The sequence below is a fragment of the Vigna angularis genome, chromosome 10 (genome assembly GCF_016808095.1).
Source record: "Vigna angularis cultivar LongXiaoDou No.4 chromosome 10, ASM1680809v1, whole genome shotgun sequence".
Classification (NCBI taxonomy): Eukaryota; Viridiplantae; Streptophyta; class Magnoliopsida; order Fabales; family Fabaceae; genus Vigna; species Vigna angularis.
Genome location: NC_068979.1, coordinates 26,861,868 through 26,876,552, shown reverse-complemented (window position 1 = coordinate 26,876,552; position 14,685 = coordinate 26,861,868). Strand labels below are relative to the sequence as shown.

The 14,685-nt window shown below is 32.2% G+C and overlaps 2 protein-coding genes across 2 annotated transcripts; one reads left to right on the top strand and one right to left on the bottom strand.

Annotated features, from left to right (window-relative positions):
• Nucleotides 1-552: 552 nt before the first annotated feature.
• LOC108334946 (transcription factor MYB106-like) lies at nt 553-3,699 on the top strand. The gene is made up of 3 exons (XM_052870058.1): nt 553-727; nt 836-965; nt 2,667-3,699. Exons 1-3 carry the CDS (start codon nt 595-597, stop codon nt 3,697-3,699), a joined length of 1,296 nt encoding a protein of 431 aa, XP_052726018.1. The 5' UTR covers nt 553-594.
• An 8,752-nt stretch (nt 3,700-12,451) lies between these two features.
• LOC108335102 (uncharacterized) lies at nt 12,452-14,540 on the bottom strand. The gene has a single exon (XM_017571041.2). The coding sequence runs from the start codon at nt 14,205-14,207 to the stop codon at nt 12,729-12,731; it is 1,479 nt and encodes a 492-aa protein (XP_017426530.1). The 5' UTR covers nt 14,208-14,540; the 3' UTR covers nt 12,452-12,728.
• Nucleotides 14,541-14,685: the final 145 nt, after the last annotated feature.

Here is a 14,685-nt window from a genome sequence, read left to right as displayed (position 1 = left end):
AACTTAATAAAAGACAGACAGACAGGACCTCCCTATAGAAATATACTAAAGATGAACATAAACCCCACATGTAATTGAAAATCTTTCTTGTCGGAAAAAAATGTATAAATAGCAATAATTAAGGTGTCAATCCACTTATACAGATATTAAAAGGTTAAAACACATAAAAGATTCTTGCATATTATAATTATGCAGAAAAAGAGTTAGACTTCATCAAGTTGAGATGTTTCTTCTATCACACCTTTTAAAAAAATAGTAGTAATAAATAGTTATTTTATCTTATCTTTTTATTTTCCTCATAGCTACGTATGAATGTGAAGATGTGAATATAGGACCCCGACCAGTTAATGCAATAAATATGGCACTCCAACATAGGTGTGTAAAGTTAAGTGTATGAGCGGACTCACAAAGTAGGTTACGGAGTCATAACCACACCAACTTATTAACACTTAGTTTCTCCTCTATATATATCTCACTCAGAAGATTCCCTTCTTGTCTTCTGTTCCTCTTATTCTCTCAATCATTTCTTCTTCTGCTGCAACACATTTTCCATCAACCAAAACATCAACCATACACACATTTAAGCTCAACAATATGGGAAGGCCACCATGCTGTGAGAAGACAGGCCTCAAGAAAGGACCATGGACACCAGAAGAAGACCAAAAGCTCATTGCTTTCATTGAAAACCATGGCCATGGAAGCTGGCGTGCTTTGCCTGCAAAAGCTGGTCATTATTTCCACTATAACTATATATTTGATCTTACTGTTACTCAGTCTACCAGAACAATATGAATAGTAAGTTTTTTACATAAGTAATGAAGGATTTGTTTGGCAGGGCTTAGAAGATGTGGAAAGAGTTGCAGACTTAGGTGGACTAATTATCTGAGACCTGATATAAAAAGAGGAAAGTTCAGCTTGCAGGAAGAACAAACCATTATTCAACTTCATGCTCTTCTGGGAAACAGGTAAGTCAAGCATGGACCATGTATAGTAATTACCTGAAGTTGAAAAATAATGAATTATTATTCATTTGTTATGTTATAAAGAGAAATAAACATATCTATATGAGGTGATCAACAAGTAATCCATCAATAGTGCAATAAGTTAAACTATAATATGGTTTTATCATTTTTTTTCTTTTTTAAAATTAGAAGGAAAAAGAGTGTGAAACTCCTTAATTTTATTTATGTCATTGTAATATTGACATTCAAAATCCCTTTACAATTGTAATTTTTTAATTGAAAAAAAAATATTGTTGTACTTTCTTACTATTCATGACTCATTTTTTTCATAAATTTTTACTATTAGAAAAATTGTCTCAGATCATTAAATGGTACTCAGTTGTCAAGATATAACTTGCAATCAACTTTGTTGTAATGCATTGAAGGGTGGTGTGTGTTACTTACATAATTTTCCGTGGAATGTATTATCGAAATCATTTTTATTTTATATATGACTGTATAAGAATAGATAAACATTTGATGTATATTAATTATTATGTGTTTATAATAAGAGAATGAGTTACTTACTAATTTATTTTTTTAGTTTATAAAGTACTTTTAATATGTGTGCAATAAGAAGTATTTCAAATTAATTTGCTTTAAAAATTTATATTTTTTAAACTGTAAGTTACTTCGATTAACTTTTAAGTTACTGCAATAAGTTACTTCATATTATTATATTACATTAGCTGTTTTTCTTAGTACAACAATTTTATTTATACAACATAATTATGTTATACATTAAAACTTATAGTTATATATTTTTATTTTATTTTATTTTATATTTATCAACTAGTTTATTATTTCTAAACTAGTTTATCTGAATAAAGCTTATAAATTAGACATATATTAATGAACACCAAACTTAACTACTGAAATTAATTTATAACTACTAATTAGGTTAATTATAAGATAGTTTTTTTAAACATATTAAAAGATTCTTGTTAGTGGTATCCATTTTAATTGAATGATAAATAGATATTAGAAAGGTAATAGAGATGAAATTTTGTAATATATTACGTAGGTTTTTAATTAAATCTTTTATTTGTTGAATACTAAAAAGATTTATATTTTCTAGTTGAATCTCTTTCCTTCAATATTTATACTAGACAAATGACGTGATATTTATTTCATTACATTATCTTGTTTACTTATTTTCACATGTTAATAAATATGAGGTTTTAACATTGATATTAATTCGAAAGGAATAGTGACTCTAATTGATTATTCATTGAAAATGTGTTCAACAACTAGGTGATCATCTTTCTTATGATTTTCACATCATTACACACATTGATCAAGAAATTATCTCTATTATCGTAACTAATGAGATTGGTTTTGTTATCCAACACACATTTTCGATGAAAATAATAAAAGTTACCCATTCTTTTATATTAATTATATATAATTTTCTATTAACCTAAAAATCACATATTTCTTTAACATATGAAAAGTTAGCAGGATAACGAAATAAAATAACAATCATGTCATTTAGTTAATACAAATTTAAATAATAAAAATTCAAATAAAAGTATTAAAGTTTTAAATAGTCAATAAACTAAAAATTTAATAAAAAGAATACTGAAATTTAAGAAGTTTATTACACCAATTAGTTTGTATGATATGATACTGATGACAATTGCAACTTGAATTGTTGAGTAACAGATGGTCAGCCATAGCATCTCACTTGCCGAAGAGAACTGACAATGAGATCAAGAACTATTGGAACACCCATCTCAAGAAAAGGCTCGACAAAATGGGCATCGACCCGACCACCCACAAGCCAAAAATGGAGTCCCTCATCCACTTCAAAGACGGTTCAAACCTCAGCCACATGGCTCAGTGGGAGAGTGCTCGCCTCGAAGCCGAAGCCAGACTCGTACGAGAATCCAAGTTGCAGGAACAAAACAACATCGTATTAACCTCTTCCTCACCACCACCACCACAACCTAGACTCATTCTCAACAAAATCACACCCCAACACCACCACCAACCCTCACTACCACCGTGCCTCGACGTCCTCAAAGCATGGCAAAGTTCATGCTCAGAAAATAAAAACAACAACCAGAAATACTCATCAGTACACGACAAGAAGAAAACCATGCATGTGCATAGCATGTATGCCATGATGCTTGCCACTGATGACCTTGAATCCCCAACATCCACCTTGTGTTTCCCTGAGAGTATGCAAATGAATAATAGTAACAATAATAATAGCAATAGCATTATGGTGTCGACCAACCAAGTTGGGTTAATCAATGAGAACTATTTACTCCCTCCAACTGCTGTGGAAGAGTTTATGACGGTAGCAACGGTGAAGGAAGATGCTTGTTGTGGCGGTGATGGTGACAGAAGTGAGTCGTGGAGGTACTTCACCAAACGCAACAGTGATCGTGATGAAGAATTAGCTGAAACTGCGAAGAGAATTATGTACCAGACGATGCCATGTTTGCAAGATGATGACATAATGGTGGCTGTTGATGCATTAAGAGGTGGTGGATATTATGGTAATAATGATGATACTATTAATAATGATGTGGTGGCATTTACACCTCTCTCTAGCAATGTCAATATGGTTGTTGGTTTCAATAACGACGTCCAGGATTTTGATTCCAACCAAGATTTAGCGACGGAGAACTTGGAAGTGCACTTCGAGGAGAATAAGGATTATTGGAATAGCGTGCTTGCTTATAAGTGAATTAGGTATCTAGGATCCTATGTCAAGTACTGGTATCGTGTGTTGTTTGATTGACTTTTTTTTAAAAGTAGTGACTTCTATCTTTTCTCATTCTTCACATCTTTTTTTATTATTTATTTAGTTATTTTACCACAAATTAAGTCTTACAACTAAATATTATTTTTCATATAAATATAAACTTTTTAATTAGTTTAATTTAGTATGAAGACTAGGCCAAACAAATATTTATTTTGTATTGAAAACTCTTCCTTACATAATATTAGTTTATCGTCACACGTTTAAATAACCTATAATTATTTATTAACTATACTAGCATTCCTATTAATTTTTGCCAACTTTATAGGAATATTTTTTGGTAATGGGGGACCAGTGGTACTAAGATCATTTTCCAAAATATTAAAACAATATTTAGTGACTAGAAATTACACTTTAACGAATAAATATTAAACCATAATTGACCAGGTTAAATTACGACAACAAATATGATTATAATAAAATCTCTATATAATAACTAATTCTAATAATAAAAAACTGATTAATTATTATAATGACGACTTTAATTATTAATTTATAAAATTATTAATTATTAAAGTAATTACAATTATGAATAAAAAGTTATAAATCATTTAAAATTAATTACTAAAATTTTAATTATAAAATAAATTAATTTCTATTTAGTGATCAATTTAAAAAGTAATTTCTTTTGATAATCAAAATTTTAATAATTAATTTTAGAAAATAATTTTTAAATTAATTATAATTTTAATAATGAATAATTTTAAATTTTATAAATTGGTATTTAAATTAGTTATTATAATAATTAATTATTTTTTTATCACCGTATAGATATTTTCTTGTATGTAGAGTATTTTCTTGTCCTATACTAAGGTATTTATGTTTTGAACTGTCATAATTAGATACATTTTACTCACTGTTTTCAGTTATTGCTTTTATATATTATTTAAATCAAAATAATCACTCCCAGTTTCGATACATATGTCTTGTCCCCAACGTCAGACATTTTTTAGCTTTCAATGAAAATGTTTCAGCCTGTTTTACAAGTTACACCATTTTCATTAAGTATCAAAGTTTTAAATATTATAATGCATTAGAAATATTATTTAAAACCCCAAATAAATTGTTAATTTAAGTTAAATAAATTGTTAATAAGCAAAAAACTACACTAGTTTTCCTGTCATTCATTTATAATCTTTAAAAAATTAGATATTATAATTAATTTCTTATATAATGGTTTTTTAATAATAGTGTTAAAAATCCTATAACAAACTTAAATTTATAATACTTAAGTGTAAATTTATTTTATATAATTGGATTAGATTTATAATTTATTTTTGATAGATTAAAAAATATTTTAGTTAATAAATCTGCAAAATTATAATTTTACACTTATGATTGAAATTAATTTAAAATAAAATATAATTATTTTAAACTCAGTTAAAATTTTATTATTATTTATTATTATTATGTGTGATTCTCTAATTATTACTATTATTATTTTATAAATTTATTTTGATTATCATTATTTTTATTAGTTTATTACTATTATATAAATTTATTTATATCCCTGAACTTTATTATTTAAAATAGTATTATTTATATAAAAAAAATTATAAAACAAACTGTTAATAAAATTTGAACATTATGAATCAATTTTTACTTAAAGAAAAATTAAGGATTTTTATGTAAATTTCAGTCTAATGTGAATTTCTTCTTCTTCTCGTATCAGGAGAGAAGATGTCTCATCTATATTTCATCAACTTTCTTTCATTACACAATCAATCCAAATCCATATATATATATATATATATATATATATATATATATATATATATATATATATATATATATATATATATATATATATATATATATATATATATAAAACCCGCAACTCTTGGGGTTTTCCTGCACTTGGAAGAAGAAGTAGAAAAAGAAAGAAATATAGTGATAATTTGATTCTTCGTCGTCGTACTAAATAGTAAAGAAAATAGAAATTGTTTCTTCGTCTTTACAAGAAAAGGAGTAATTAACTGTGACACGTTCACTAAAAAAAATCCTTTTGTAGCGAATCATTTATTAAGAAAAATAAATAAGCTTAACACAAAAGCGGAAAAAGATATAATATTAACGGTCCAGAACATCTACCATTATACCTACAATGATTGGCCATACCATTGCTATCCATAATGAAAAAAAACATTTACCTATTTATATAACAGATCGTATGGTAGGCCATAAATTAAGAGAATTTTCACCTACTCTAAACTTCTGAGGACATGCGAAAAATGATAATAGATCTCGTCTATATATATATATATATATATATATATATATATATATATATATATATATATATATATATATATATATATATATATATATATAATATTATAAATCTTATAAAATAAATTTATAGGTTAAATATATTTTAAAATTTAACACAAAACTAAAATCTGTTTTGTTTAATTATAATTTAGTTTTTAAATTTTAAAAATAAATAAAAATAGTTTTTCAAAAAAAAAATTACCATATTAAGTAACGTTTGAATTTTTTACACGAAATGTTTTAACTCAAATATTAATACTATTTAATATATGAAAAAAAAATCAATATCATTGAACTAAAAAAAATATTTATTTATTTTTAAAATTTTGAGATAAAAATATATCAAAATTTGACACAGACATATATTCTAATTTCATGTATTTATGAATTAGAAACATATTTAATCATAAATTTAAATTATGTATACATAAAAAACTAATTTTGTTAATTTTTTTTCGTGTAAATTATTTCAAAAATAAAAATTAAAATGTTTATTTTAATGGGTTGAAACATGCTTATGAGAATTTGTCTTAATAGTAACAATAAAATATAAATTAAAAGGATTTTGTAGCAATGGGAAGTATTTGAACCTAACCTAGAGAACAGAATATAGGTAAGAAATAAATATATACTTGAGATTGCAGTAAATGAGTCTGATCCTCTAACTGACTGTTACCTCTCTCAGATTCTGTTCATAGCGTTCTGCTTCACCCCATCCTACACAATAGGTTATAGGTAAGAAATAACAAAAAACATTACTATATATGTAACATCTATGAGTTCTTTATCTTTTGTTTGTTTTTCTTTATCTATCTTACTTCATTCATTCACTCCAAATCTGAAGAAGAATTTTCTGAGGTTGTGGTCCATCACAAATGGAAGTTTGTAAATTAAGATAAATTGAAATATGATGGTCAAATTTCAATATCTAGATAAATCGAATTACTTGATGATGGGAATCTTGAAAGATATGAGGTATCTTTCAATGATAAAATTTATTTTATGAAGATGGTGATGTGTTGGATGATGGGTTGTAGTTGTTGATTGATGATAAAGCATTAGTACAGATCGGGGAAATTACAGCGGTTATTTTTGTTGATAGGCACCGGTTTCTGAATCGAGGCATATTCAGACGAAGTAAAAAGTGGTAGACTTTATGCCTCGATTTTGAAACGAGGCATAAAATAATACGATTAGGCCTCGGTTATTAGAACCGAAATTGTTCTCTCCCTCTACTGCCTCCGTTGAAGGCTGAACCGAGGCAATAGGGTCTTTTTTTATTTATTTTTTTGCAGTCTTATGCCTCTGCTCAAGCTCCCAAACAAACAATTTTTTTAGTAAAATGAAAGCAAGTAAACCCAAAGCAGGAAGATGTTGTTCTCAGATAAACATATAAACAAACCATTCTTTTTTTCTTTTGATTCCAAAGCTTCGGTCAAAACAAGAGGGAAGATGTTGTTCTCAGATAAGAGTAAAATGAAGGTAAATTTTGGGAAAATTACATGCATCACTCTTACAATATAGTTGTTCAACAAATCAAAACAAAATCAAAACAAGAGGGAAGATGTTGTTCTCAGATTCAATTCAACAAATCAAAACAAAATCTCACAAACCAAATGCAAAACTCTACTGAAACCCGAAGCAGCTACGGTCAAAAGCTCTCCGGCGACGGTCACAGCTGCTTGAAACCCAAAGCAGCTACCCGAAGCGGCGAAGAGCGACGGAGCAAGAGAGCGAGACCGAGAGAGCGACGGAGCGAGAGAGCGAGCCAGCGAGAGAGCGACGGAGCGAGAGAGCGAGCCAGCGAGAGAGCGACGGAGGCGAGAGCGAGGGGAGGCGAGAGCAAGGGGAGGCGAGAGCGAGGGAGGCGAGAGCGAGGGGAGGCGAGACCGAGGGGAGGCGAGACCGAGGGAGGCGAGACCGAGGGGAGGCGACAGCGAGGGGAGGCGACAGCGAGGGAGGCAAGAGCAAGGGAGGCGAGAGCGAGGGGAGGCGAGACCGAGGGGAGGGAGGCGAGAGCGAGGGAGCTAGGTTTTCGTTCAATTTGGGGAAAAATTTTGGGGAAATAAGAGGCTTATATGCCTTGGTCCTCCTTGGGCCAGAGGCAGCAGCAAACCGGCGACAGAGATGGAAACAAAGGCGCGCTCCAAACGTTGCAAAGGAAACGACCAAAGCACTTGGCGGTGGTGAAGAAGATGAAAGGAAAGTGGTTCTGTTTCGCACTGAGAAGAAGATGAACATGAGAGAAGAGTGGTTCTGTTTCGCGGACGATTTAAACACCTTACTGCCTCGGTCTTCCAACACCCGAGGCGTAAATAAACGTTACTACCTCGGTCAGTAATGTAACCGAGGCGCAAAGAATCGACAAAAATAAAAAAAGCTGCATCATCACCTCGGTCAGTGTGGAAATACGAATTGCAGGCCTTTTATGCTTCGGTTCTGATTACAACCAAAGCAGTAGTTGTACATCAGAACAGCTAGCAGGCATAACAGTCCCATCTGGCCAGGTGGAGCAGGTATAGAGCAGAGTTTTATGCCTCGGTTTAGCATAGAACCGAGGCAGTAGCGGGCTTTAGACATCGGTGTCGGGACAGCCGAGACATATAGATTTATACACTTCGGTTTCTATAAAACCGAAGCCTATACGGCGCTTTTTAATCCCTTTATTTTTGCTAGTGAAGGGTGCAATGGAAATGATAGATATAGCTTGGAAAACGGTAAAGTGTTTTTGTTTAAGGAGATTACAATAATTTTTGTTGTGCATTTAAGTAAATATTTGAAATTGTAAAAAATTAATAGGAAAGCGTGAGAATTTTTTTAATATTTTCTTCTCTCCAATCCGAGTTATCTAAAAAAACATTTCCTTTTCTATTTAAAATATCTAAAAATTTGTTGGCTTTTGTCCAAATAAGAGATGAGCGATATTAAGAAAGAGTATTGTGATATATGGGAAAATTGAATAATGAGTACTCTAATATGTGAACATAGTTGTTAGCATACGTGTGAGCAGAGTTACTTATCCCTCGGGCCAACCTAAAAATTCCCCTTAACAACATTCTCCTATTTGTATAAGCACAAAAGAAAATTGTGATATTTTTCCTTAAGAGGCTTCTCCCATGGTTAATGCAAACTACGAGTTGTTTAATGATGATGCCCTCTAGTGCATGGTGGCTTTAGGTAATTTGTCTAATTATATTATTTGGCATGCACTTGTTTATTGAGTTATATTCTTTGATCTATTTTACAAATATTTTTTGGTTACCTTAGATAACATGTATATATTGGGATCAACTATACACCATGAAACCATTACAATTGATATGATGAAGATGATGTTTGTAGATGTTCGAGAAGCTATAGTGTGAGTTTCGTTGCCTACTTAAGAGGTTGAGACAGTTGGGTAGAACCTTAACAAATTTTATTCTTTGGCCTATTAGATTAGCAAAAACAATTGTAAAGGAGGTAATTGTTCTTAGTTGTTTTAATACACATTTTTTATTGGTGTATACTAATTTTATTTAAGGTTTTAAATATGTATACCAGGTTGGAGCACAAGGAGAGGAAAATGTGAATGAATTGTTGCTACAATTGCCACAGTCACCACAACTGCCACAATAGACAATTCTATTGACAGTGAAGATCTCCAGACACCTGTAGGCTTAGAAATGCCTCTTGAAGTCACAAACAAGACATCTCACCTCTCTTTTTTTATATGTTTGAAGGATATTTTGAAGTTCTCTCTAGCATTGATATGTTATGTATAGGCTTAATTGCTTTTATGGTTCCTACATTCAAAGTTTTTTGTCTCGTTAGTATTTGCATTTAAAAACGCCTCAATTGCGTCCACATATAGTATAATTGCACCAATAATGTTTCTTCCATTAAATTGACAGAAACAGAGTTGACTCCATGATGACATAACAAAGAAATCTGTATTTTTTCTTCTCTCTCCTCTACTCTTACGGCCATGCACTCAGTTTTTTCTTCTAATCCATTATATAATTTTTTTAACCATTATAAAAAAAAAAACTTTTCTACGTTACTAACAAAGCATAAGACACACCTATATTCAATAGTATGTGTACAACACTTTGAAAAAGACATGTGAACAATGTTTCTTAACGTAACCGAATAAACATTAAACAACACTCACCAAACTATACAAACAAATTATACATGCCATATAATTAACGATACAACATTGATAGTCTAACTATCATTCTATTCATATAATCTAGTGCATATACAACTGAATCGTCTAACTCATTCCAATAGTCTAGGAACCTCTTAAATAAAATTATATTAAGTCAATCCTATAAACAAAGAAAAATGTCACGATTTTGTGTTTATAATAGACAAAGTTGTAAAACACAACATACCATTGTGTTTCCACTCTTTTCATTACACTAAGAAAAGGAACAAACCACACCTCATGTTTCCATCTCCTCATGTTTGCATCTTTGCATTTCCACTTTAATCTACTGTCCAAACACAAACTATGCCCTGTAAATTTATAAATTTACGCATTCTTTTCCCATCAACAATACATTAATTGATCTAAATATAACATAAATTTCATTTTCATTTTCTTAGTACAATTCAAATTAAACTTCTTGTTCCAAAATCAATTGTAAATCAACATACCTAAAATAAATTATTTCAAAAATCATATAGTGCAAAATAGTTTATGTCTGTTTTATGGATCGTTTTAATTCAGTGAATGTACATAGATGGTCATTAAATTATATTTTCGCAAAAATATTGAAATGAATTTGGATAAAAACGATAATTTGTGCAGTTAAACTTTTAAATTATCACTAAAATTGATAAATACTTTCTAAAATAATAAAAGAAAAATATTGACAGTAATGTTTAGTCCTACATAACCCCATTCTTTATTAACTTCTAATCCAGTGCAATAATCCTCCACACAGAATCACAAAAAAATTACTTAAATATGCTGCTGCTTCTTTTGCATTCCTTCCATAAACCAGGATAATGGACATGCTATTTGAAGAATAATTGTCTTTACATAATTTAATAATTCTTTAGTGACGGCACAAAATAAACAGAACTTTCCTTGAACAAGATAAATAATTGGTATTCTTGTTCATCAAGGAAAGGAGCATAGAACATGAACCAATCTTTAGTTTTCTTCATGCCCTTTTTGGACCAATTTATTCAGTACAGCACACCAGCAGCCTTGTTTTCACACCCACGTAGAAATATTCATTTCTTTTAAGAAACTCGATACTTTTTCTTTTTCAAATTAGTGTTTTAATCTTTATATGAATAGTACCATTGATTCCAAAGAATTATAAACTAATGACCCATCAAAGTTGTTCATTTTTTTATTACAACAAGAGATTTGGTTTTAGTTTAATATGCTGCTTGCTGATCAACGAGAAGGGAAACAGAGTAAAGAGATGATAGAAATAATATACTTAAAGAATAATAAAAGTATAACACTAATGTGAAAAAACTATTCAGAGAAAAATTCACATCACAGGAATAGGTAAAACTAAAAATTGAAAATTGATACAAGTGGTTGTTACTATAATACAAAACTATCATAATAGTTCATCTGAATAGCAAAAGAATAAAGCTCAAACAAATCTCACAAAAATTCATTAACCATTTAAAGAACTGTTGCTGCTTCTTAAACAACATGTACTAAGACTGAAACGAATTAACAAACATCCAAAAAGATAGAGCATGCTGGGTAAAATTGGCCTCACTAGATATAAACCCAGAAAAGAATTCCAAAATGTATTAAGCAAAAACAAGAAATCAACATGAAATGACAATAACATGGCATAATGAAGCTAAAACACTTTGTTAACGTAAAGCCAAATTGAAGAATACTGAAGGAGGAAAAGAAATCAACTTCTACTTTCCATGGCTTTGAACCAGGTAGGTTGTGTTTGTTGGGCTACATGTTCAAGAAACAACCAAGTTTACATGGTAGGTGCAACAGAATCAACATAAAGAATTACATGGGAATTTGATGTAGAGTCCAAACATGACTTTGGCCATTTAAAGGGAACAACCACCCATTAAACATTAGTTACAACTAATCATTAAGATGCATTTCATCAAAGAAAAATATACATAACTCTAAACACACGCATACCAAAGCAGATGAAGTGGTAAACAAAGATGCAATTCTTGCATGAATGTCGAACAAATCATAACGTTGGGATTACATGATGCAAGAGCTCACCTTAAAAGACGAGGGATTATAGGATTAAGTGGTCATTCATTGAGGTGATTTGTACAGCACAGTTACTATACAGAGTTAATTTTCAAGCATGGCATTTACTAGACAGGGGCCGCATTGCAATTTTGGAAGTTCTTGAGAAGAGATTTTGTTACATCATAAACCAAATGATCCATCACAGGACAATAAAACAGAAACAGAATGTTAGATTGTGTCTTACATATTTGCTCTCCGACATTGTATTAGGTGACAAGTTAATTTTAAGGCTTGGAGATTCCTGCTGCTGTTCAGAGCAATAAGGCTTACCATAATTACAAAAATTAGGACAAATTCAAAACTTACTGTACAACAATAAGGCTAAATACAAAACTACTCATATAAACCCAGAAAAAAAGTTCAATTCACAAAGAATAGAGACTATGTTTAAATAACTGTAAACGAAACATTGCATGCATCTAGCTTATTATACCCGGAAAACTTTCCATCTTCTAAAACTTCCAATGTCCTTCCCTTCTGAAACAGCCATTCCTATTCCAATTCTTCCTCCATTAGAAACACCTCTATAATACAATCTCCACTCATTTCCTTCAGTATCCATTTCAACTAAACATGGGGATCCAACATCCTTATCATCCCAGCAACCTTGGTCTGAAGGCCTTAAAATTGCCTCATCCTGAAGCCTCATCCATTCCTTCAATCCATCAGGAGATACAGCCATACCAATGCTCCTCCTCCCATCAGCAGCAACACCTTCATATGCCATCACATAGTTCCCGCCACTCCGGTTCCTTGTCACGTACGGGTTCATTGCTCCAAACTCATCAAAGGAGCCATCTCTCCCTCCCCCCATGATTTTCCCCAACTTCACCCATCTAATTCCATCCCTTGATCTGGCAATGCCTATACCAAAATGCCCCTTTTCTACATCAAATGAGTGATAATACATCCTGAGGTCACCATTCCCATGGTAAACAACTTGTGGGGAAGAAATAAACAAAGAATCCCACTCTTTTCCAGACCCAACATCAAGCAATGCTCCACTGTGATGCTCCCCTTCAATCCTAGCCCAATGCCTCCCATCCTGACTAATAGCCAAACCAGGCAAGGACTTCAAAACCTTCCCACTACCACAACTCACATCACCATTGATTCCATCAGGGTTTTCCAAACTGAACTCCAAAGACTGATCAGAAAACTCCACCATATCAGAAACATAGCCAGTATAGTAAAGCCAGTAAACAGCACTGGAAGCCCTAACCCTGTAACTAGACATGATAACCATCTCAGAAGGCCTGATGCCACCAGTGTCAAAACCCCACCAATCCTTGCCACAACTCATCACAAACCCCACATCAGAACTTGACCTAGCAGGCCCTCCCCCACGCTCCCAATGAACCCCATTTTTTGAAATCGCCAACCCTATCAAATCGAAAGAAGGGTGCCCTTTGGCCCTCCCATGGTACCACATGTACCATCTCTCTTCTTCGTCACTCAGAAACCTCTTCACCACTGGGGACCCAATATCTGCACTGTCCCATGCGTTTGAAGGACCCAAATCCAACACCAACCCTCTTGAGGAAGAGGAATGTGATGATTCTAAAGGTGGTGAAGAACAAAAGGCTTCACTTGCTGCTGAATCTGATTGTGATACACTTTGGGAGTTGGAAATTGAATTGGGTTCATTGTTTGACTTGTTGTGTTGCGTCTCGCTATCAGCGCTGGTGTCTGGTTTTGTGGAGCAGCGAAGGAAAGACGGGAACTTTGAGGACACCGGAGAGATGGTGATGCTGGGTTTGGCGGAACATGCCCGTGATGGAAACAAGGTTGTCGGAGGGGTTAAATGTTGGAAGATTGAAACTTTTGAAAGGGTGTTACGGGGTTGCAAAGAAGGAAGTACCATTGATGATGATGATGATGATGATGATGGTGATGCCAAGTCCATGGCTGCGAAACGAGCAATGTGGGCCTGTTGAATAGTTTTGCACGCGGAACACGACTTTGAGGACCAATTGAATGGACGGTGACAGGGGAAGAAGTTGAAGAGGGAATTTGAATGAGACAAAAACGGATGTGTGTTTGTGTGGTGCAAGTTTAACAAAAAGAGTGGAAAAGAAATGCAGTGAATGAGAGGGTTCTTTATTTTTATGTTAATAAATAACGAGTCATTGGTGCTGTGTTTGTAATCTCTGAAAAAATTGGGTTTGTGCTATGTTGGCAAAAGACTCAAAGGGTGGTGGTGGTGTGCATTTACCCCCAAGAAAATCAGGATTTATTTTGGATGGTTCAGATGGGTTTGTCCCACTTTCCACGCATGAGGTCACCTTGTAAGGAAAGGAAAGGAAAATGGTGTTGTCTGAAATATGATCCAATTTTACACATCACAAATTCAAAGCATGGTTGGGAATGACTTTATTGGGTCT

Bases quoted from the DNA above. Each gene is read 5' to 3' on its own strand.
- LOC108335102 (XM_017571041.2), bottom strand. From the start codon at position 14,207: ATGGACTTGGCATCACCATCATCATCATCATCATCATCATCAATGGTA.
- LOC108334946 (XM_052870058.1), top strand. From the start codon at position 595: ATGGGAAGGCCACCATGCTGTGAGAAGACAGGCCTCAAGAAAGGACCA. The intron at 728-835 runs GTCATTATTTCC...TTTGTTTGGCAG, and splicing joins TGCTTTGCCTGCAAAAGCTG to GGCTTAGAAGATGTGGAAAG. The intron at 966-2,666 runs GTAAGTCAAGCA...GTTGAGTAACAG, and splicing joins CATGCTCTTCTGGGAAACAG to ATGGTCAGCCATAGCATCTC.